Raw genomic sequence first — 21,744 nt, forward strand, 5'->3', positions numbered from 1 at the left:
AGTGGAGGGCATGATAGAGTTGACTGCTCAATCAAACAGCTCATTCCTTTACAATAGGCAAGTTGTGATTGATTTTGATAGTTGAGGACAGTTGCTTTCTTCTGAATTATCTTACTGGGAATGACCCGGAGACCGATCACTACCAGCAAAATAGAGAAGTTGTGATTACATAGTTGGTGGTAGCACAGGGGAGCATTCCACCCCTATGATTGAAGATCGGAGCTAGGCTACTTGCCCTTAGCACAAGTGTTGAGTGTTTAGGAATCTGCTTAAATATCATCCAAGCATCCTTGCTACAGATGGAAATTCATGGTGCCAACAAGTAACAAGGCTATTTACAAGGCAACTAGAAAAAAGGCTATTCTCAAAATTATTCCAGAAATTTCTTGCTAGAAATGTAAGGGTTTATCTTTTGGGGCATTTTTTTTAGCCCTGCCACAGTTAAACTATATTTTCAATACTATTAGCATAATATTGGTATTTCAGATAGCTTTTATGGCTGCCTTAATATTTTGTGCATATTTGCATGGTGCACACATCCCAGCTTCTAGGCTCCTCTCTTCCTGCCACCTCCACATTTCCTCTTTTAAAAAGAAAAATTGTTTGGAGGATGAAAACAGGGACTAAAATAAATGTATTTCAAAAGTTTTTTTTCCCCCTTGCTGGTGGAGTATTGATTTAAAATCTCTTTGGCCTAAAGAAGACTGCATTCACAATAAGACATTTCCCCCCTCTATAATAAGGAATTTGGCTTGTATCGATATACCAGTATTATATTCTTTGTCATCACTGCTCTCCTTTATAGACATTTTGGGAGGATTAAAAATTCTGTTTGTACCCTGTTTCCCTGAAAATAAGAACTCCCCGGATAATAAGCCCAATCGGGCTTTTGAGTGCATGCGCTAAAATAAGCCCTTCCCCCAAAAATAAGCCCTCCCCAAAAATATTGCAACACAGCAGCAGCCAGGAGGTGACCATGCTCACTGCCTCCTGCACCTCAAAAGTAATAAGACCTCCCTGAAACTAAGGCCAAGTGCTTATTTCGGTTCAAAGAAAATGAGACCCTGTCTTATTTTCGGGGAAACACGGTACTTGCTTAGGAATAATTTCCATTTAAGAACAATATTACTTTGCTTAATATAAAATAGTTGTGTGGTTTATGAAGGCCAGATGACTTTGGAAAAAAAGGAACCATTCCAATAAAATAAAATTATTTATTTAATTAGAAATAATCAGTAACTTTATTTCCAGGCCTCCTCATCAAAGGAGTCCTTTATACTTTTTGCAAAACAAGATACAACATGATAACAAACAGATAAATCATTGCCTTCTACCAAAAAGAAGACGGATCCTGGAATTGTTTTTACAAAGCCTAATTTGTTCCTCTTTAATTCTTTTTTTTTCAATGTATTGAGTTCCTTTTGTTAAAGAGTGGGCAGCTTTCAGTCCTTGAGCCATACAGGGCCCAATCCCTTTCTGAGACCCAGAGCCTTTCCAAAACAGAGGTAAAATTTCAGAAGCACAAATTCCAAACCACCATGGTGTGATTTGGAAGTGTGTGTGTGAAAAATAAAAGGAGTGAAATGAGGCAATAAGCCCTTTGGTAGGTTCAATTTTTTTTTTTTTTTAAAGCCGCACATATTCCAAAAGGGACTGAAAATTATAGCTGTAATCATTCCAATACCATTGCTGCTTCTCTCCTACAGCCACTAACAGCTGAAAAATAAATATACATAGTCCTCAACTTATGACCATTTTTTTCAAAGTTACGATAGCACTGGAAAAAGTGACTTATAAATGACGCTTACACTTTTGAAGTGTCTCCACGGTCACATGATCAAAATCCACATGCTTGCCGAGCAACATAAACAGCATTTATGATGGGTTGCAGTCATCCTGGAGTCACATGTTTGCCATTTGTGAAGTTTGCCATTTCCAAAGTCAAAGGGGTGGGGGGGAAGGAGCTGGATTCATTTAAGACCATGGCAAAAAAAAAAGAGATAAAATCAGACCCAACTCACTTAAATATCACATTATTTAGTGATAGAAGATTCAGTCTCAATTGTGGTCACAAGCCGAGGACTACAACTTTTTCTATCCCAACCACAAAAATACTGCTTGCCCCAACTTTAATTGGATTCTGAGCTAGCAGAATTCACCAGAAGGCATGAAAAGAAACAATGGATGGAAACTAATCAAGGAGAGAAGCAACCTGGAACTAAGGAGAAACTTCCTAACAGTGAGGACAATTAACCAGTGGAACAGCTTGCCTTCAGAAGTTGTGGGTGCTTCATCACTGAGGTTTTTAAGAAAAGACTGGATAGTGGATAGCCACCTGTCTGAAATGGTATAGGGTCTCATGCTTGAGCAGGAGTTTGGACTAGAAGGACCTCCAAGGTCCCTTCTAGCTCTCTTCTGACAATCCATATTCCTTGGTTTAATTGCATTCTGGAAGGTAATGCCAAAACGGCATTGACATGAACTTCAAGCCAAGAACAGAAGAGCATTTGTTAAGATACATTTTATAAACACTAATTTGATTTTGATTCTTTTCTGGAGTTTTATTTTATACGTATAAAGTAACACACTACAATTCAGACTGAGCATTAAAGCCAAAGTCTCTTTATCAAGGGAGGAGCAATTTTAGGACAAGCAAAAATCAGACTTGTAATTATTGTCACTGGCCAGAAAAAGAATCTGTAAAATAGAACACATTTCTAACAAGACATGATTCTTTTAAGTTCAATCTTGTAGGCATTGTGCAACTTAGGGGTAGACAGAGTTTTCAGGAATGATAGCTGTAACATTTTTGTTTAGTCTTTCTGACATGCATTGCAAGATGCAAACTGAGCTGGAATGTACATAATAAAGTTTTTTTATTTACATACTAATCCCTTTACTTAAACCTGATTATTAACACAATTACTAAAGTTATTTCCAATATATTTTATGTATTTTTGTCCCATTAAATGCTATAATTTGGTGGGTACTTCTGGAGGGGCTTTTGAATCCCCACCCAAGATTATTGGATGTCCAATGCAAATCTCAAATTGTGCCATGCTGGATAATGATGTGGTTGTGTTTTTTTCTCTTTAAAAACTGGCTAACTGCAATCTTCTCCTTTCATTTTAGAAACACATCTAAGTATTATATAAGTAGCCAGTTTAAATGGGGCATCAGCAATGTTGAACTGATGAATGAGAAAATGCTTCTTCCAAATGCAGAAGTTTGGAACATATCATGCAATATGTATGTAGTATGATCTTTCAATACCCTGGAGCAATTTACTAAGATACTGCTATCACAAATACAAACTTCAAGCAAACGAAGATCGCAGCCATGAAAAAGTGTTTCTTTGAAGCAAACCCTGAGCCACCAAAATATTTGTATGCTAGAGAAATTAAGCTTTCTAAAATATGCCATAAATACATGAATGTATGTATATTTCTGAGTGACCGAGAAGGAAATCTCACAATAAATTTCTGCATGCATACAGTCATGCCATTATCCCTGATTCAGCACATTTTGTGATTTCTTTGAAAGCGGATTATTCTAGTTTATATTAAATAAGCAACACTTTCCAAACGCAGTTATAATATTGAGCAATCGCTCCTTTTTTGTCCTTTTTCCAGGCACTACGTACATTCAAGAACTACTTTGGTGAACAATAATTTTTAAAAGCACTTGGGTGGATTTGGACCTCCCAACCAACCTCAAAATAATCATTTGGTTAGTTCCCAATAAAACATTTGGAGTGCCAGGAGATGATTTGATTGGCTGCAGAAATGAAATCACAATTGCCAAAAGGTGCAGATATACTGCTTTGGAGCCAATCGTGCTCTAGCCTCCCAAACAGCTGATCATAGCAGGCTGGTTAATCAGCAGGCACTAGTCCTATGGATAAGCCTGATGACTGGCCATCTTGGAGGGGCAGACAAAAATTAAGCAGATGTCATTTTTATCTAGTAAGTAACCAATCTAGTGAATTTTCTATGAATGCAGGAAGAGCAGTGCAAGGATCAGCCATGGTGGAAAAGGATGCAGCTGGAAAGTAGGGAGATGTCAGTCAGAGTCACTGCTGCTGGAAGAGGAGGAGGAATGCTGAAAAGAAGAGAGAAAGTTTTCAATTGTCAAGTGTGGATAATTATGACATAAAACAGCTATATTTATTTTTATGCATACACATTTGTTTTATAGCACACTTCTCCTTTCTGAGTACCACCACTATTACCACATTCTAAATATCTGGGGGTGAGGCTGAGCACTTTAACATCAACATCTATCTATTTGTACATTAGAAGTAAGGCAGCTTTTTTTTTACCAGCAAAGATTGCAAGTAAAAAAAAAAATCTAAAAAGTTTCATTTAGTGGTTAAGGCATCAGGCTGGAAACCAGGAGACTTGAGTTCTAGTCCTGCCTTAGGCATAAAAGCTGGTTGGGTGACTTTGGGCAAGTCACTCTTTTCAACCCAACTCACAGGTTCTTGTTAGGAAAACAGGGTGGGGTATAAGGCATGTTTGCCAGCTTGAGATATTAATACAAATAAAATTTAAAAATCTAAAATAAATTTAAAAATCCCATTAATTCCTTGTCACTTCTGCAAGTCATTAATTAATGCTAAATAGAGTAGATTATTATGCTCATTAATGCTCAATAGAGTAGAAAGCTATTTTGCAAGGTCTCAGTCATACTTGTAGAACTGAATTCATTTATATGACTATCCAACAATGTTTTCTGGACAGCTTAACAGAATGGCAAAAGAATAAAACACAGTTTCACAGTGGTATAAGCAGCAAGGCAATTATTATGAAACAGGTTGGTGGTGGTGAAGCCTATTTCACATACTCTGGCGTGTCTATTTCCTGCTTTTTTTATTATCCCAACAAATCTCTTCTGCCAGTCCTACATGTATTTCATATCCATTACCCTGCATTTTTTCCAACTCTACTGTGGAAGAGATCTATAGGTCAGTAGTAGCCAAGTCATTGGAAGGTTCCTGGCACTTGCCTGGCTGGGATCAGGCCTGAGCCTTTTTCCTCATCTAGATTCAAACAGTATCCAGGTTCAATCAAAACCTCCTAAGCTAAGAATTGGATGGGGAGGAGAGGGAGGGAGAGAGAGAGCACTTTAAACAGATATCACTTAAGGAAGAATGTTTTGAACCCTGTTGCACAGTGGAGAGCCCTAGGATGTAGCATCTCCACTCTTCCCTACCACTGCCTAGTATCTTCCCCTTAGACCCCTATTCCTCTATGGAACAGTGCCGACTCCTCCCTACAAAAAAAGTTGGAGACTGGATGATAGTTACCTAATATGCCGGGCCAAGCAATGGCTTCCTGGGGAAAGAGTGCACCATCACCTCTTTCAAAGCAGACAGAAGCATTCCTTCTTTCAAGGATGCATTGACTACTGCTCTGACACAGCCTTTTGGTACCTCCCTGGTGATGTTCACCAGCAAGCAAAGGGATGGTCCGAACCACTGGTGGCAGGACTAACATCACAAACAACTCTACCAACTTCTTTAAGATTAACAAGTTACTCCTCCCGGGTAACTTTAATTAGACAAGGTTTACATAATCTCACGAGGAGATGTCCAGCTTGTGGTGGCAAACTCCAAGCAAATCTAAGCAATTTGATCCTCTGGATATTTTGAACATTTCTCACAGTGGCCCAACAAATAATGTCCAAGCCTATCACTCTCTTAAAAAAAATCTGGGTGACCATATGAACAGAAAAAAATACTGATGATTGTTCTTATATTCAAAGTGTAGGATCAAACCCAAGTTCCTACCTAGGTCTGATCAGATCATTCTTGGCTTTTAGCCAGGACCTTTCTAGGTGTCTTCTCTGCTAATTATTAATAAATAACATAGTTATCATTTTTTCTAGAATGAAGCGTTATTCCTTTTCTAGTTTTATAGTGCACACCAACCCGGAGAGTCGTTTTAAAAGAGAACTTTAGAAGATGTATTTTCATTCCATGTGGTTGTATGGATCTAATGAGTGAACGTAATCATATTAAGTTAATTTTTTTTTTTTTTTCAAAAAGCAAAATGTAGTCCTTTGATTGTAGAAATGTGCTGGGGGTGGTGGTGGAATGGCCGTTCGATATCGAGTAAAATAAATGTGGGCTTTTCAAGATTGCCCTATGGGGGGGTCTCTAGTTATTAGACATGGAACAAGAGAGCCCAATCAGTAAGGCGTGAATAGCCGCCCCTCCCAATCCAAATGCTGATATCTGCACGTGGAGCTCTCTCTTCAGCCAACACCAATGGTGTTGATCAGTTCTTTGGAACGCAGCCAGGACAACAAAAGCAGCCTCTGTTTCAGATTGTCACTTCTGTGCTAATTGGTACATTGACTGCTTCTGAAATGTTCCTTCATGCATAGCCCCAGTGTAAACCAGGAATCAAACCTCATTGAGCAATGCTTCCCCTCTCCCCATCCCCAAAACAACATGTTCCTCTGTTCCTCCTCCTCCTCTACCTCCACTACCAAGGAGCCAAGGAATTAATCCCAGATCCCAAATATGGATCCAAATCAAACAAGCCTTTGAGATTTTCAGAAAACGGAAGATACAGATTTGCGACAAAAATATACTTTGGCGGCAGTTGGAAATAAATCATCATTCACAATACCAAACGTGGCATCCAGCCAGGTTCTGGAGAACCGGTAACAGAAATTTTGAGTACTTTGGAGAACCGGCAAACAGGCTGCCCCTGCCCCCATTGCCTCCTAGCTAGTCTTCTTCTGTTGCCCTGAACAGGAGAACAGAGCTGGAAAGCAGGTTAGTGGGGTGGGGAGCGAATGGGGATTTTGCAGTAACCTTCTCCTGCCATGCCCATGAAGCCATGCCCACAGAACCAGTAGTAAAAAAATTTGAATCCCACCACTGCCCAATACAGATAGTCCTCAACTTACAACAGTTCTTTGAGTGACCATTTGAAGTTACAATGGCATGGAAAAAAAGTGACATGACCGTTTTTCACACTTATGACCTTTGCAGCATCCCCACAGTCACGTAATCAAAGTTCAGGTGCTTAGCTTGTATTTATGACTCGTATTTATGACGGTTGCAGTGTGCCAGGGTCGTGTGATCACCTTTTGCAGCCTTCTGATAAGCAAAGGTCGACAGGGAAGCCAGGTTCACTTAACAACTGTGTTACTAACTGCAGTGATTCACTTAACAACTGTGACAAGAAAGGTCACAAAATGGGGGGAAAAGCTCGTTTTTAGCAACAGAAAGTTTGGGCTCAATTGTGGTCATAAATCAAAGACTACCTGTACAGCCTAGGTTTGCCATCTCACTCTTCTCTACTGACCTTTCCATGCCCCTTGTGGTGTGGTTTATTCATTTTGTGTGCCTTCTTCATCTTCTTCTTCATCTTTTTAGCAGCTTTCTTGTCCATCGGGTAGGCGCCCACAGCAGCAGCCCCGGGCATCAATGGATTGACTCCGATTCCTCCTGGCATCCCAGGAACAAGTGGGGGAAAAGGACCACCAGGTAGGATAGGCTGATGACCAGGATACGGGGGCTGAATGGGATGGCCAGGGGGATAGGCAGGTTGCCCTGGGATCCCTACTGGGGGAACAGGGCAGGGGCCAGCAGGCATAGGTGCTGGAGGGAATGCAGGGTTCACAGGAGGTGGGTATGCAGGATTGAAGCCACCTGGGTAAGAAGGGTTGGGGGGATGTGCTGCTCCGGGGAAGGCACCTGGCTGCCCTAAAATGAAAGGTAAGAAGAAACAATATATCTGTTACTTGGTGAAACAAATCCAGCTGTAGCCATCTTTGTAGAATGCCTATCAAATGAAGGGCTAATTTGCTCACAGAATTCCTGGTTATATTTTGTAGCTTATATATTCTATATACAAAACTCAATTCCTTCCTCACCTGCTGCACCCAGAATGCTGCTAAACTGGGGTATTCCATGACACCGTCTGACCGTTTTGAGAAAGCCCAATACATTTGGATTAAGATCAGACTGGGAAAGGCTAGTTAGTTATCATCCTCAACTCATGATGGATGCAAATAGCACCAGCTCCTATTTTCCCCACAATTTTATAGTGCGCTCAGTGATAACTGTAAAACCCCTCGATACAGCAGATTCTTACCCAATGGCAATTGCAAATGCTTTTGCTCTTTGAGCAACATCATAAAGATGCTTTGGCTTGGGTGGTTTTTGTTTTTGTAAATAGAATTTATCCAAAGCTAACCAAATTATGAAACTATCCCCTCTCCCCCACATTAGCAAATGAGGTTATCTTAAGTTCCATCTTTTAGGGCAAATTGGGGGTGAATGTCTCAGAGACCACGGCAAAGGATTCCTCCGTGTTTGTGGGTTTCAACCTTAAGCACCTCTCTTAAAAGGAAAAATCCAAATGAGCCAATGGTGAAATTTATCTGGCAGGCAGCAGTAAGGAAAACATACAGGAAGTTCTTCCACAGATTACTGGAGACAGACTAATTCGGCTGCAGGAAGTGGGCTGGCTGAAGTTAATTGCAACCGGCCATAAATGCCTGCAGCGTTGCTTCTGGACAGATTTCCTTTCCACAGGAAATTTGCAAGATTTTTGCCACCAATGTGCTAATGCTGTTACATTGACAATGTTAGGAGACATCAACAAAATGGCATTTAAGTTATTACGGGGGTGGGGAGACAGAGAGAGACAGAGAGACCATGGCAACAAATGTATTAATTCAGCAAGGATCCTGCATTCCAAACCTTTATGGGTAGCTGCCAAAGGCTGGTCTCCATTAAAGCCTCCAGTCACGAGGCCAACTACTTGCCCAGAGAGATTTAATAGGCAATGACACACTGTACTCAATTTGGGCTTTTAGAGAAGTATCCTAGCAAATCCCATTAAATCGCCTTCCCTTTTTTACCTGCATTGGGATCCCACATGGTCCTTCACAAGAGAACAATCTGCCAATTGAAGGAAAAAGACACAAAAGTAAGACCAACAATGTAAAATTAAAATTGGCCGTCAGTACTGCCCAAACCACCTCTAGTGAAACATGCATTGAAGCCCTTTTCAATTTAATCTTTCTCCAGGGTCAAGTTGCACATGGCAGGTGTACATCTATGTATTTTAGATATACATCGTTTGTTTTCATCATGGTTTGGAACAAATTATAGTGGCCTGTTTCATTTATAAAGCCAAACCATAAATCGTGAGTTATAAACAATTGTGGTTGATTTCACACATCTCATGAAGAACCTCCTCCCATCTGCCCTCCCCTCCCCCCCTAGTACAAAAATATGATGTATAAATTCAGCAACAAGTAATTTGGGAAAACAGCACAGTGTGAATTTCAGGATTCTTGACATATTTTTTCATATATATATTTTAGTATTTGTAGTTCTTACTCATACCGATTTAAACAATATCCTTCACAGCAGGATAGAAAATGCACCCAAATACAAGAAAGCAGTTTAAAAAAATGGGATGAAGTTTTCTAATATTCATGTTTCATGCAAAACTCTCAATAGGTTTGGAGAATTATTTAAAAAAAAAGAAACCTTTTGAATTTTGAGAAACTACCCATGTTTTATTCCCTTTTGAGATAAATCAGGCTATGCGAAATGCAGAAAAATATCAAGTTGTAGTAAACAAAAGAAATTAAAGACAGGCGATAACAAAAAAGAGCAATCTAAATGCCATTCACTTTATAGTCTTTTCTACTTTTCTATCCTTGAAACCATCTTTGCTTCCACTAAGCTCATGCACCACATTGCCTTTTGCTCTTTTTGGGGTCTCCTTCAGCCATAACTTTCTCAGTTTTTACACTTCCTTCATAGACAGGCAGTCCTCGACTTACAACCACAATTGGGACCAGAATTTCTGTTGCTAAGTAAAGCGGCTGTTGAATCATGCCTGATTTATTATCTTTTTAAGCCATGTTTGTTAAGCGATTCGCTGCTGTTGTTAAATGAATTATGTGGTTGTTAAGCAGATCTAGCCTCCTTCGTTGATGTTGCTTGTCATTTTCCCATCTTTGGCAAGTTTCCACCAAGATATACAAATTCACCCCCTTGCTCTAGGGTTTACCAATTATGTATAACTTGCAATTATTCACTCCATTTTCAGTCAGACCCAGTTATTTTCTAATCCATATTCCATTTTCAACTATTTTGTATGTTCCATAATTCAAGTCAAGTCTACCCATTTTATTATATGCTTTTTCTGAATTAAAAAAAAATGTAATAAATTTTATATGTCACAATCAGACAGTTTGCAAACTTTCTGGCATAAAGTTGCAGAACGCTTCCCACATTTTGTTCATTGTTACCTCTTGAATCGTTTCTCCCAACATGCCCAAGCCATTCCATATACAAAATTTCATAACTGAACTTTTTTTTTTATCTACACCATCTACATCTGCAGTCTTGTTCAACAAATTCACAGTACCAAGATTTGTTTAAAATAACTTTTCCTCAAACCCAAACATTTGCAATGTACATTTCAACTCTGTTTTTGACATCTCACTATCATTCCCAAACTTATTTCTAAAAAAACACCATCATATTTCCCCCTCACTATATTTAAATTAGGTCTCTCTCTCTCTCTCTCCCTCCCTCCCTCTCTCTCTCTGCTGAACTTTCCCCACATAATTATTATTGTGAGGAAAAAAGAGGAAGAAGATGACACATTGAATTGGTGAATGAAAGGCCAGATACAAAATAATCACTTAAATAAAATAAGTTCAGCACGTTTATTTTTAGTTCCATTGCCTCTGCTAAAGGTTCCTTCTTTAGCCATTTTCATCCACTTTGAAAACAATTCTTTTATTTCTACACAAATATTCTACATTTTCTTCTGTCTTTTTCTGATCTATTCCTTAGTCTTTGACTACATTTGCTGCCCTTTTTTTTTCTTCCTAAACACATTATATCATATCTTTCCTGCAGCAGGAACTATTGCCTTTTGTTTTTTTCTCACCCACATCCTTTTTCATCTCAAGGGGCCATGAAATATTATTTCTTATATTCCCCATTAGTATAACTACAGGCTTTCCTTTCCTTAAACCATTTTAGAAATCCTAGCATTGGTGTGTTATCTAAATGAGATTAAAACATTTAATATTGAACTGAACATTCAGGGCAAGAAATACATTATTTCAATGTTTAGAATTCCTTTTGGCCATGAAGTCATTAAGGTATCCATGAAATGATTTAAATACAAAATGTTACTTTCTTTCAACAATGTCCTTACAATTCCACAATAAATATTACAGCTTTTCATTTCTAATTGCGCTCATGTATACTCAAAACAACATTTAAAAGGACAAAATAGAATTAGCATCCTCCGGTTTTAAGGTCTTAATGTTCCAAGACCAAATGATGGGAACACGCATCGACCAATACATCTCCATCAAAGTAAATCAATTTTGTTATTGCAATTAGACTAAAAGAATACATGACTGAAACCTGGCCAAGAAAGCTACATAAATTACTCTGCATTAGACTGAGGCAGGATAAAAAGCCCCACTCTTTTTCACTTACTGAATCCAGAAAGGTTAACAATTTTCCTGCCAAATATATTTAGATCCTCCATTACAATTTGCTTCTTATGCAAACTCTTTACTAAAGTCTTGCTATAGGGAGAAACTGACTGCAAATGCCATTCTAACAAATCCTCATCCCCTTAGGCAGGATGATTCCCTCATTGGCAATTTCTGCATTGAAATACACTACAGAGCCCTGAAATGGTCATTGTTAATGTATACACTTTTTTCTCTATGAACATTTGCACTGCTGCTATTGTAGGAATTTTGGCTTTAAAGTACTAAGTGCATAACCCACCCACCCCCAAATGTTGCAGGTCAGGAACCAATATTTGCAGCTAAGGAAGCAGCAAGTCTATAGTGCTGAAAAAGAAAAGGCTTTATCTATATCAGGGCTCCTCAAACGTTTTAAACAGGGGGCCAATTCAGAGTCACTCAGACTGTTGGGGGGGGGGCAGACTGGCTGGGTGGGCGTGGCTAGGTGGTCATGTGACTGGGTGGGTATGGCTAAGTCTTGTGAATAGGTGGGCGTGGCCAATTTAACAGTCCGTTGAACAATGCATACAGATTAACCTAATTTGTTTTGCTTCTGGGGGTGTTTCATTTGCTTTTGTTTGCATGTTGCTCTTTTGGTTGCCTTTTCTTTTTACTAGATCATTTTTTCAGTTGTTTAGGAGTCTAGTGGTCCACTTCAGGAAACTCAGTTTTGTCGTAATTCTTCTCAGCCCCAAGGAAATTGAGAAATCTCCCTCCCCTCTTTCTCTGCCCCCCCCCCCATTTCTGTCTATCTATCTTTATCTTCTGGGGGTAAGGTAGGTGAAAAATGGGCCATTTTCACCCATTTTTGGGCCTCCTGGGCATCTGTGTGCCTCATTTTCCACCTCCCCCACCTATAGAACGTCTCTGCAGGCCAAAATTGTTGGCCTTACCTTTCAGTTCCAGCCCGTGGAGGTAAGTTCTGTGCTCTGCCGAAGGGTGGGTGGGGTGATGTGGGTGGAGCAGCCTCCTGGTCTGGTATGGGCCAGATTAATGGCTTCGGCGGGCCACACGAGGCCTCTAGGCCGTAGTTTGAGGACCCATGATCTACATCATTTCAATCGCTCTTCCGCCATTATTAAAACTAATATTATCCCTTCATAATTCAACAAGTATGTTGAGAGAATAAAAAGGCTTGTTTAAGGCAGGATGTTAACAAGGGAAATGCCTAGCACAACAAACTAGCTCATGAAGGTTCTGAATTGAAGGCTTTGTCCAAGACACTAAGTTTTTAGGTATGATTTATATCTGAAATGTTTATTCATTAATCACATTTAAAAGCCACCTTTCTCATCACAACTTTTGATGGTATACAAATAAATAATCAATATTCATAAAAAACAGAATCCTAGATTCATAGGGGCTGGAAGGTAGTCCGGAGGTCTTCTAGTCCAACTCCCTGCTCAAGGCAGCAGTCTTATATTATCCCAGTCAGATGGTTGTCCAATCTATTTTTGAAAACCTACAGTGATGGGGCACCCACACACCCAGGAAGCAAACTATTCCACCGATTAATTACTCTGTCAGAAAAATTATCTTTACTTCTAGTTTGGATCTCTCTTTAACAAGCTTCCACCCATTACTTCTTGTCCTGCCCTTTGATACCCTAGAGAGTAAGTCAATCCCCTCTTTGTGAAGGCCCAAGTATTAGAAGACAGCTATTACATATGTTCCCCTCAATCCTTCTCTTCAATAGGCTAGACATACCTAGTTCCCTCAACCATTTGTCATATGATTTAGCCTCCAGATCCTTTATCATCTTTGTTGCTTTTCGCTACACACTTTCCAGGTTCTCAACATCTTTTTTGCATCGTGATGACAATAACTGGTTGCAGTATTCTAAGTGTGGTCTCACAAGCATGGTGTAAATCAGTACTATCACTCCTTGTCTTGATGCTATTCCCCTGTTGTTGCAGCTTAGGACTGCACTGGCTTTTTTTTTTGACAGCTGCAGTACACTGCTGGTTCATACTTATGTAATAGCCCACTAGGATTCATAGATTCCCTATCCCAATTACTATTGTTGAGCCAGGTACTATCTATTACCTTTTTGTTGTCACATGCCGAAAGTGTGTGCACGACAGCAAACGCCCATGCCCGCATCCATAATGCAATGTGCAGCGCCCCCCCTACAAGCCCATCCCTGCGCATCCATGCGTGACCTCTGTGCTTCCCCCATCCCCTGTGCATGCACATAGATTCCCCATGCTCCCTGTTTTGGGCCTAGTAGGCCTCCCTGCAGCCTCCTGGGAGCAAAAATGCCCCTCCCGATGCATGCATCCCACCCTGTGCATGCGTTACAGAGACCCGAAAAAAAGCTGGCTGGCAAGAGGCATGCATGCGTGCATGGTGGAGTTGATCTGGGGTGATGGCTTGCATGCCTGCAGAGTGGACTCTGTGTGCCACCTGTGGCATGTGTTCCATAGGTTTGCAGATCTATATACTATACCTATGCATTTGCCTTTCCCTGTCTAAATGCAGGGCCTTACTTTTCCCACCATTGAACTGTATCTTGTTGGAGAGGGACTAATGTCAAGTCTGAAAAGACCTTTCTCAATGTTGAACCTATCTTCTAAAGTGTTGGCTATTTCCCACCCTCAGCTTGGTATCTTCTACAAATTTAATGAGTTCTCCTTCCATCCCCTCATTTAGATCATTTATGAAGATGTTGAAGAGCACTGGGCCAAAAACCAAACGTTGAGGTACCCCTCTCCATGCTTCCCTCCATAAAGATGTAGTTCCTTTGAGGAGTACACATTGAGTGTAGTTGGTCAGCTAATTGTGAATCCATCTGGTGGTGACGCCATCTATATCTTCTTACCAAGAAGTAGGCTGTAGTCTACTTTGTCAAATTCAGTATAGCAAAAGCCATCCATAAGAAAGCAAAAACTTGGCGATAGCAAACTAATTTTAAAAAAACCAGCAGCATCTACTAGTATTTCCTAATCCAACACCTGGGAAAAGATCTTCAAGGCTCAAAAGATGAGAGGGTTGGGAATAAGGCCCATGACAGAGAAGACATATTGCTGGGATTCCATCAGATGATGTTGTTTTAAGAATGGGATCTCAGGACCTCAAGGGATGAATGCACTTGTAAGGCCAATGAGTGATATCCTACCAATTATTATTTTTCCTTTTCTTGTTTACTTCTACTTTTGTAGTTGTTAATGTTTCTTAATAACTAACTGTAATGATTTGAGGAAAAAAATGTTTTATATTTATCTTGTGAGATTGTTGCATGCTGCTCAATTTCCATGAGATGGGCAGCCATAAAAACTTGATTAATAATAAACAAATATGCCCACTGTCAGATCTTACTGGACAAACAGAAACAATAGGGGAAAGAAAGTTATTCAAATAGCCAAAGATAGACCAATTCCCACTTTGCAGTTTTAAGTACTTACAAACATTCATACAGGTAGTCCTCAACTTAAGACCACAACGGAGGTCAACATTTCTCTTGCTAAGCAAGGCACTTAAGTGAGTTGCACCTCATTTTACAAGCTTTTTGCCACAGTTATTAAGCAAATCACTGCAGTTGCTTAGTCAATCATGCAGCTGTTAAGCAGATCTAACTTCCCCCACTGACTCTGCTATTTGGAAGCCAGATAGGAAGCTTTAAAATTGTGATTACATGACCACGAGACAGTGCAACTGTCATAAATATATGCCAGTTGTTAAGTGCCCATATGCTGATCATGTGAACCACAGGGATGCTACAAGACTTAAGTGTGAAAACAGGTCATAAGTCACTTTTTTCAGTGCTATTGTTCAAATGGTCACTAAACAAATGGTTGTGAATCAAGGTATATCAAGGTACCTGTATATAATTAAAGGACTGGAAAAAAAATCAGATGGCAAAAACTCTTTGCTGCTGTGTAGTGATCATCTGGATTTTTGCAGCCTAGATATAATCTTAATTGTAAACTATCACTATTTTTTTTTGTAAAATCTCTTAAGGGTTATTGTAAAAACAAGTGTTTTAAGTTCCCTCCTCTCTGTAACAGGGAGACCAGCCTCAACTTAACACTAAGTTATTTCATAGTCTAGAGCAGGGTAGTCAACCTTTTTATACCTACCGCCCACTTTTGTATCTGTTAGTAGTAAAATTTTCTAACCGCCCACATGTTCCACAGTAATAGTGATTTATAAAGTAGGGAAGTAACTTTACTTTATAAAATTTATAAAGCAGAGTTACAGCAAACCCCTACCGTCCACTATGAAAGCTGGAGCGCCCACTAGTGGGTGGTAGGGACCAGGTTGACTACCACTGGTCTGGAGTAACAATCCCCAACCTTTGGGGCACCAGGGACCAGTTACATGGATAGAAACTTTTCCCACGGACTGGAGGGGATGTGGTTTTGCATGCAAAGCCTGCATCCCGCAGATGGGGCTTTGCTTGTTTGCATGGCCCGGTTTCTGACATGCCGCTGCTAAGGGTTGGAAACCCCTGGTCTAGAACAAGGGTAGCTAAACTTGGAGCTTTAAGACTTGTGGACTTTGGGAGAGAAGGCGGGGCTTAGCAGTGTGAAGACGGACTTTCAGGCTGCTCCTGAATGCCCATCTATACCGGAGCATCTGGACGGTTCTTTTTTGGACCCAAGCTGTCCCGAAGAGACAGTGAAAGGTAGGGGGAGACCCAGTGGTCCCAGAGATGTTCGCAAAATCTCTGGGGACCCAGGAAAACCCTCTTTGCCAGTGACTTCCGGATTAGCCACAAGGCTATTGAAACTGCAAACAGCCCTAAAGAAAGAGAAAGTGTTTCCAGCTGGTAAGAACATTTTATTGTTTAGAGAAAAACGGACTGCCTAAAAATTCAAACTAATTTAAATTAAAGAATAGAAGAATCTAGCGGCGATTTTGATCTTTTTAATGGTTTTGGACAGTGGTTATCTTACTCTTTAAATGTTATTCACACGGATAATGGATAGATTACTCCAACATCTCTTCTGATTTTCTGCAAGTGGGCTGTAAACCAATTCACTATAACTTGGCTGTTTACATCTTGACACTTTTATTGCTTGGTTGTTTTGGCTTAAGATCTGATAAGATTGTACAGTTTTCAGTCTGCTTTTACTTGCAAATACCTCAGAGCTCCTAAGAAAGAATACTAACTGCGTATAAACATGGCGTCTATTCAAGCGTCTTTTCAAGTGATTCTTTCAGCCCTACAGACGCTGTCTGATACAGAAGACAGAATTCAGAGAAAATTGGATTATTTGGTGTTTTTGGCAACAAAGTATGAGGAAAAAACTGAGGATGTTTTTCAAATACAGAGCCAAGGTGGCGCAGTGGTTAAATGCAGCACTGCAGGCTACTGCTAGATCAGCAGGTCAGCGGTTCAAATCTCACCGGCTCAGGGTTGACTCAGCCTTCCATCCTTCCAAGGTGGGTAAAATGAGGACCCGGATTGTTGGGGGCAATATGCTGACTCTCTGTAAACCGCTTAGAGAGGCCTGAAAGGCCTATGAAGCGGTATATAAGTCTACTGCTATTGCTATAAATACAAAATAAGAATGACGGAGATAAAGAATCTGAACTTGTTGATATTCGTGACAATTGGTTTACTTCCAAGGGAGGAAAGAATGGAATGTTTGAAGAGGAGTTAAATGGAGAAAAAATCTACTTCAAAAGACAGGGCACAGGAGGAGAAGGAAACATCAAAGAATTTATAGTTTATGAAATACTATTTGACAAACATTTGATACCACTGCTGAGAATTAAAGACAAGCTGATAAAGGAAATAAAAAGAGGGCGTCAACATTATATGAGAGGCACTACAGACAAGAAGGTGCAAAGATTTCTTCGTATGGACTTGTTTATAAAGATGTTTGGAGAATTGGATCCACAAATGGCAGCAGATATAAGATTATTCTGTTATTGGAGAGATACAGGTTGATAGATGGAAGAGTTTAATTCAAAATTAGCTAAACTTAGTTAAATCCATTTGTAATAGGTATAGTTAAATAAAAATTGATGATGATAGTAATGTATACAATGTTGAGTTGATATGATAAGTAATAATTGGATATGACAAGGGAAGGTTAGAAATATCTTTGGACTATATATAAAGATTATTAATAACAACAATAATTATTATAAAAAAATAAAATAAAACTATATAGAGTTAAATCTTAACTAATAGGGGGAAAATGCTATGATATAGGATATAATTAAATAAAGAAAGGAGAATGATAACAAATTATATACATGATTAGAAATTTTTGGTATTAAATATTATGGATGTTTAGCTAAAACAGGATATGAGGACTTAATGTTAATGGAGGATTTTATAAATAAGTAAATGAAATGCCAGTATGTGGTTATGGATTGAATCTTGGTATATTTAAGGATGAAGGATGTTTAAATAACTGTAGTCAACTAAAAGTGGAGGTATGATGATGTTAATATAGTAAATATTTGAGTTAAGACATTCGAATTAATATGAATTAATGGAAGAGATGCACAAAAGCTTTTTGTAAACAGCTTATATATTTTTTATAACATATATTTGTTGTGGTTTTTTTGTGGTTTTTTAATGTTGTGTGTATCAAATATATAAATATATATACAATAGAGAGATACAAAGTGTGTCTGTGGGGGGAAATATAGTTAGGATAGATTAGCAAAGGTAAGGGAATAAGAAATGATACTAAATTATATCTGGGTTGGCGGAAGTACCATCCCAAGGAAACATAAACTGAGATTTAAAATAGACACACCAACAACAATAGAAAAAGAAAGGGAGAGAGGAGGAGAGAATGAAAGGAAGACAGGGGAAAGAAGAAAGAGGTAAGGAGAGGAGGATGGAAAGGAGAGAAAGAGGAGAAGAGAGGGTAGAAAGGGGAAGAAGAAGAGCAGGAGTAGGAGAAAGGTACGGGAAGAAGGAAGGGGAAGGAGAGGAGGAAGGAGGAAAGTAGAGAAGGGAGGGAGGGAGAAGGGAAAGGAAAGGAAGATGGAAGGGAGAGAAAAGGAAGGAGAGAGGGTAGGAAGGGAAAGAGGAAGAGTAGGAGCAAAGGAGAGGTAAGGGAAGAAGGAAGGGGAAGGAGAGGAGGAAGGAAGAAAGTAGAGAAGGGTGAAAAGAAAGAGGTAAGGAGAGGAGGATGGAAAGGAGAGAAAGAGGAGGAGAGAGGGTAGGAAGGGGAAGAGGAAGAGCAGGAGTAGGAGAAAGGTACAGGAAGAACTCAATGAAATCGAGTTTGACACCCTGTGCTAGAACAAAGCAGCCAACTCTTTCTTGTGGACTCTATAATACTCTGTAGTTTTGTGCTGAAGTATTTGCATTAATTCTACTTTCTTCTCCTGCTATTGCTGATGAGAAGATTGAGTCTTCCAATATGAGGTTGAGCTTTTATAGATCACAAATAAAATCACATTTTGATCAATCAAGTCCACAAAATTAAGGAAGTTCTGAAATGTTTATACAAAACTAGCAAGCACATGCCTACAATAAGAATGCTCAAGCAAATGAGAAGGAAATCAAAGAGGGGAAGAATTCAGTTGAAATTCAGAGACCATGAATGAAGTCACCTGGCAATCAGTATAGACTATAATTAAACTAACAAGGCTACAGTTCTATACTACTTCCTTCCCTCTTGATCAGAGAGAAATGTGGGATTAAAAAAAAGTTGAATCAGATTTTTTTTCCCTACACTATTATTGTAATTAGAATCATTGTCTCAATTTCTACAATCTGCCCAAGTGTTTAGACTACATTATTTGATGTAGGAAAAAAAAATAAAACTCCATTTTATGAGATCTAAGGAAACTTTTTGCCATAATGTCCAGAGCAGAAGGCTATATATAATCTTCGAATAGTGATTGTTTGGCAACTCAATGTAAGTCAAGTACTGTGTAACTAGAAAAAAAGGCAAATGTCATTTCAGGATGCATCCACAAAAATAGATTCCAAATTACACGAAATAATCGTTACTGGTAATTTGATTGGTCAGTCCCACCTGGAGTATCTGTACACTACTAGTTCTACACTTTAAGAAAGATACCAATAAGAACAGTTTGACAGTGGGTCTAAATACCCAGATGGCTAGGAGACATCTTTCATTGGAAGGCTTCAAGCAGAGATTATATAGCTTTGGTAGGGGTGCTTTAATTGGGATTCTAGCACTTCATAGCCTCTTCCAATCTATGATTCTGCAGACCCACGTCCTTCATTGTATAATTTTAACATCTCCTCTCCTTTACTTTTTCCACTCTCTCATATCTTGCTCTTATTTGCCCAACACAGACTCCCTATACTCTTTTACATAGGATGTACTTACACTGTTGACATTAAACAACAGTGAGTGGAACTAGAAACAACACGTGACAGTGTATATCGTATGCCTGCTAAAGCTCAGCCAGCTGTGCCCACCCACTCCCAGGCTGTTCCATGCCATCCTCCTCTCAATTTTCAGCAGCCTCCAATAGTCAGCCAGCATCCTGCATTTGCTGAACATGCTCAGAAATGGGAGCGGATTTCCCAATACTTTTTGTATCTTCCTTGCTTTTTGGTTTCTCCAAAATTATTCCTCCTTCACATCATTTGATCTACATAAACTCAATGAGTCTGCTTCTAACATCTGGAATTTTAGTACAGGCCTCTTTAAGAATCTATGATACTTGAAGGCAGAGGTGGAGAATTATGGCCCTTTTATGACCTATGGACTTCAACTCCCAGAATTCCTAAACCAGCATGACTGGCTCAGAAATTCTGGGAGTTGAAGTCCACAAGTCATAAAAGGGCTATAGTTCCCCGGCTCTGTAAGTGAACTTCCGGTAGGATTCATCAGTTAAAAATCCTCACTTTTAGGATTAGATAGTCTCACACGTTTGCATGGGTTACTAAAAATTCATCACCAGGATTATTAGTTAAGTGCTCTAAAATATTAGTGTGCTTATGATTACTAATAACCTAACTGTATTCCTTAGTTTTAAAGATGGGTCATAGCTTTACATTTGTGTTATTCAACCTTGGCAACTTAAAGATGTGTGGACCTGAATTCCAAGAATTCCTCCACCAGCATGCTTTTGCTGGGGAATTCTGGAAATTGAAGACCACACATCTTATTATTGCCAAATTTGAAAAACACAGCTCTAAGATTCCAATTTTACTTTCTAAAAAGATGCCAATACTTCATTTTCTGGGCATGGCAATCCCATTACTGTAATTTAAGAAGTAAAAATAGGGTAAATCCAACTCGATCAGATGATTAACCGAGGTGGATTTAGCCTCAGCAAGGATGTCCTGAAAATTGCATTTCCATTTAAATGTGCAAGACCCGTTCCCAGTTATATTTAGCCGCACTCTGGGTTCTCAAGAGGTGCAAATTGAATCCATGCATGAAATTAGTTTGTTGATCCTACGTCTTGAGAACCCAGCAAGTAGTTTAAATAAAAGGTGGTTTAAACTAGCCATGGCTAAATGTGTCATCCCTTATGTCCACACCCACAGGAGAAACAACACCCATTTTCCTTCAGAAAAGAAGACGATCCCAAACAAACAATCCCATCCAAATAAGAGTTAACTACCTTTAGTGTCTCTCCCTGCGGCAGCACTCTCTTAACTGCTCCAACTATCACTTCCTGGATCCCTTTGCACCTGACACCATTTCCAAATTGCTCGGTCTCATTGGCTCAGCGCGCTTCTTTCCAAACTTTCCATTGGTCGGAAGGGATGTCCGTCAAAAAGTCACGTCTCCAGCACCCCCGCCTTCTTCTCCTAGCTTTTAGAGCAGGAATTGCAGGAAGGAACAGCGTTATAAGAGGTTCCGTTGCTATAAACAGTTGTGGTCCGGTTTAAAAATTTTAAATGGACATGCACCTCCTTTGTTTCCGTTCAAATCTTGAGATAGAACTTGCACGTGAACGGGAAAAGGGCGTTGTATAAAGTGCAGCGCTTTGAAACTGCAAACGCCAACCGAGGGATGGCCGAAGGGGGAAACGAGAGCCACTGTGGCCTCACTGGCATCCATTGCTATTCTAAATATTTAAATCAGTAACGCATGGTCGTTTTCTTAATTAAGATGGCTTGTTACTGCCTCCTTCCAGAATAGAATAGAATTTGAATTGGAAGAGGAGGAAGTAGAAGTTAGCTGGAAGGGACCTTGGAGATCTTCTAGTCCAGCCCCATGCTCAAGCATGAGAACCTATGAAATCTCAGACAAGTTACTGTCCAGTCTCTTCTTAAAAGTCTCCGGTTAT

General features: G+C 39.5%; 1 protein-coding gene across 1 annotated transcript; it reads right to left on the reverse strand.

The window, feature by feature from the left end:
• Positions 1-1,200: 1,200 nt before the first annotated feature.
• PRR13 (proline rich 13) lies at positions 1,201-21,163 on the reverse strand. The gene is made up of 4 exons (XM_014067492.2): positions 21,073-21,163; positions 8,887-8,926; positions 7,323-7,723; positions 1,201-4,101 (listed from the first exon to the last, which is right to left on the reverse strand). Exons 2-4 carry the CDS (start codon positions 8,903-8,905, stop codon positions 4,063-4,065), a joined length of 459 nt encoding a protein of 152 aa, XP_013922967.1. The 5' UTR covers positions 8,906-8,926; positions 21,073-21,163; the 3' UTR covers positions 1,201-4,062.
• Positions 21,164-21,744: the final 581 nt, after the last annotated feature.

Source organism: Thamnophis sirtalis, unplaced genomic scaffold (assembly GCF_051295495.1).
Source record: "Thamnophis sirtalis isolate CommonGarterSnake01/CBP01778 unplaced genomic scaffold, rThaSir2_p1.2 scaffold_3, whole genome shotgun sequence".
NCBI classification, from domain to species: Eukaryota; Metazoa; Chordata; class Lepidosauria; order Squamata; family Natricidae; genus Thamnophis; species Thamnophis sirtalis.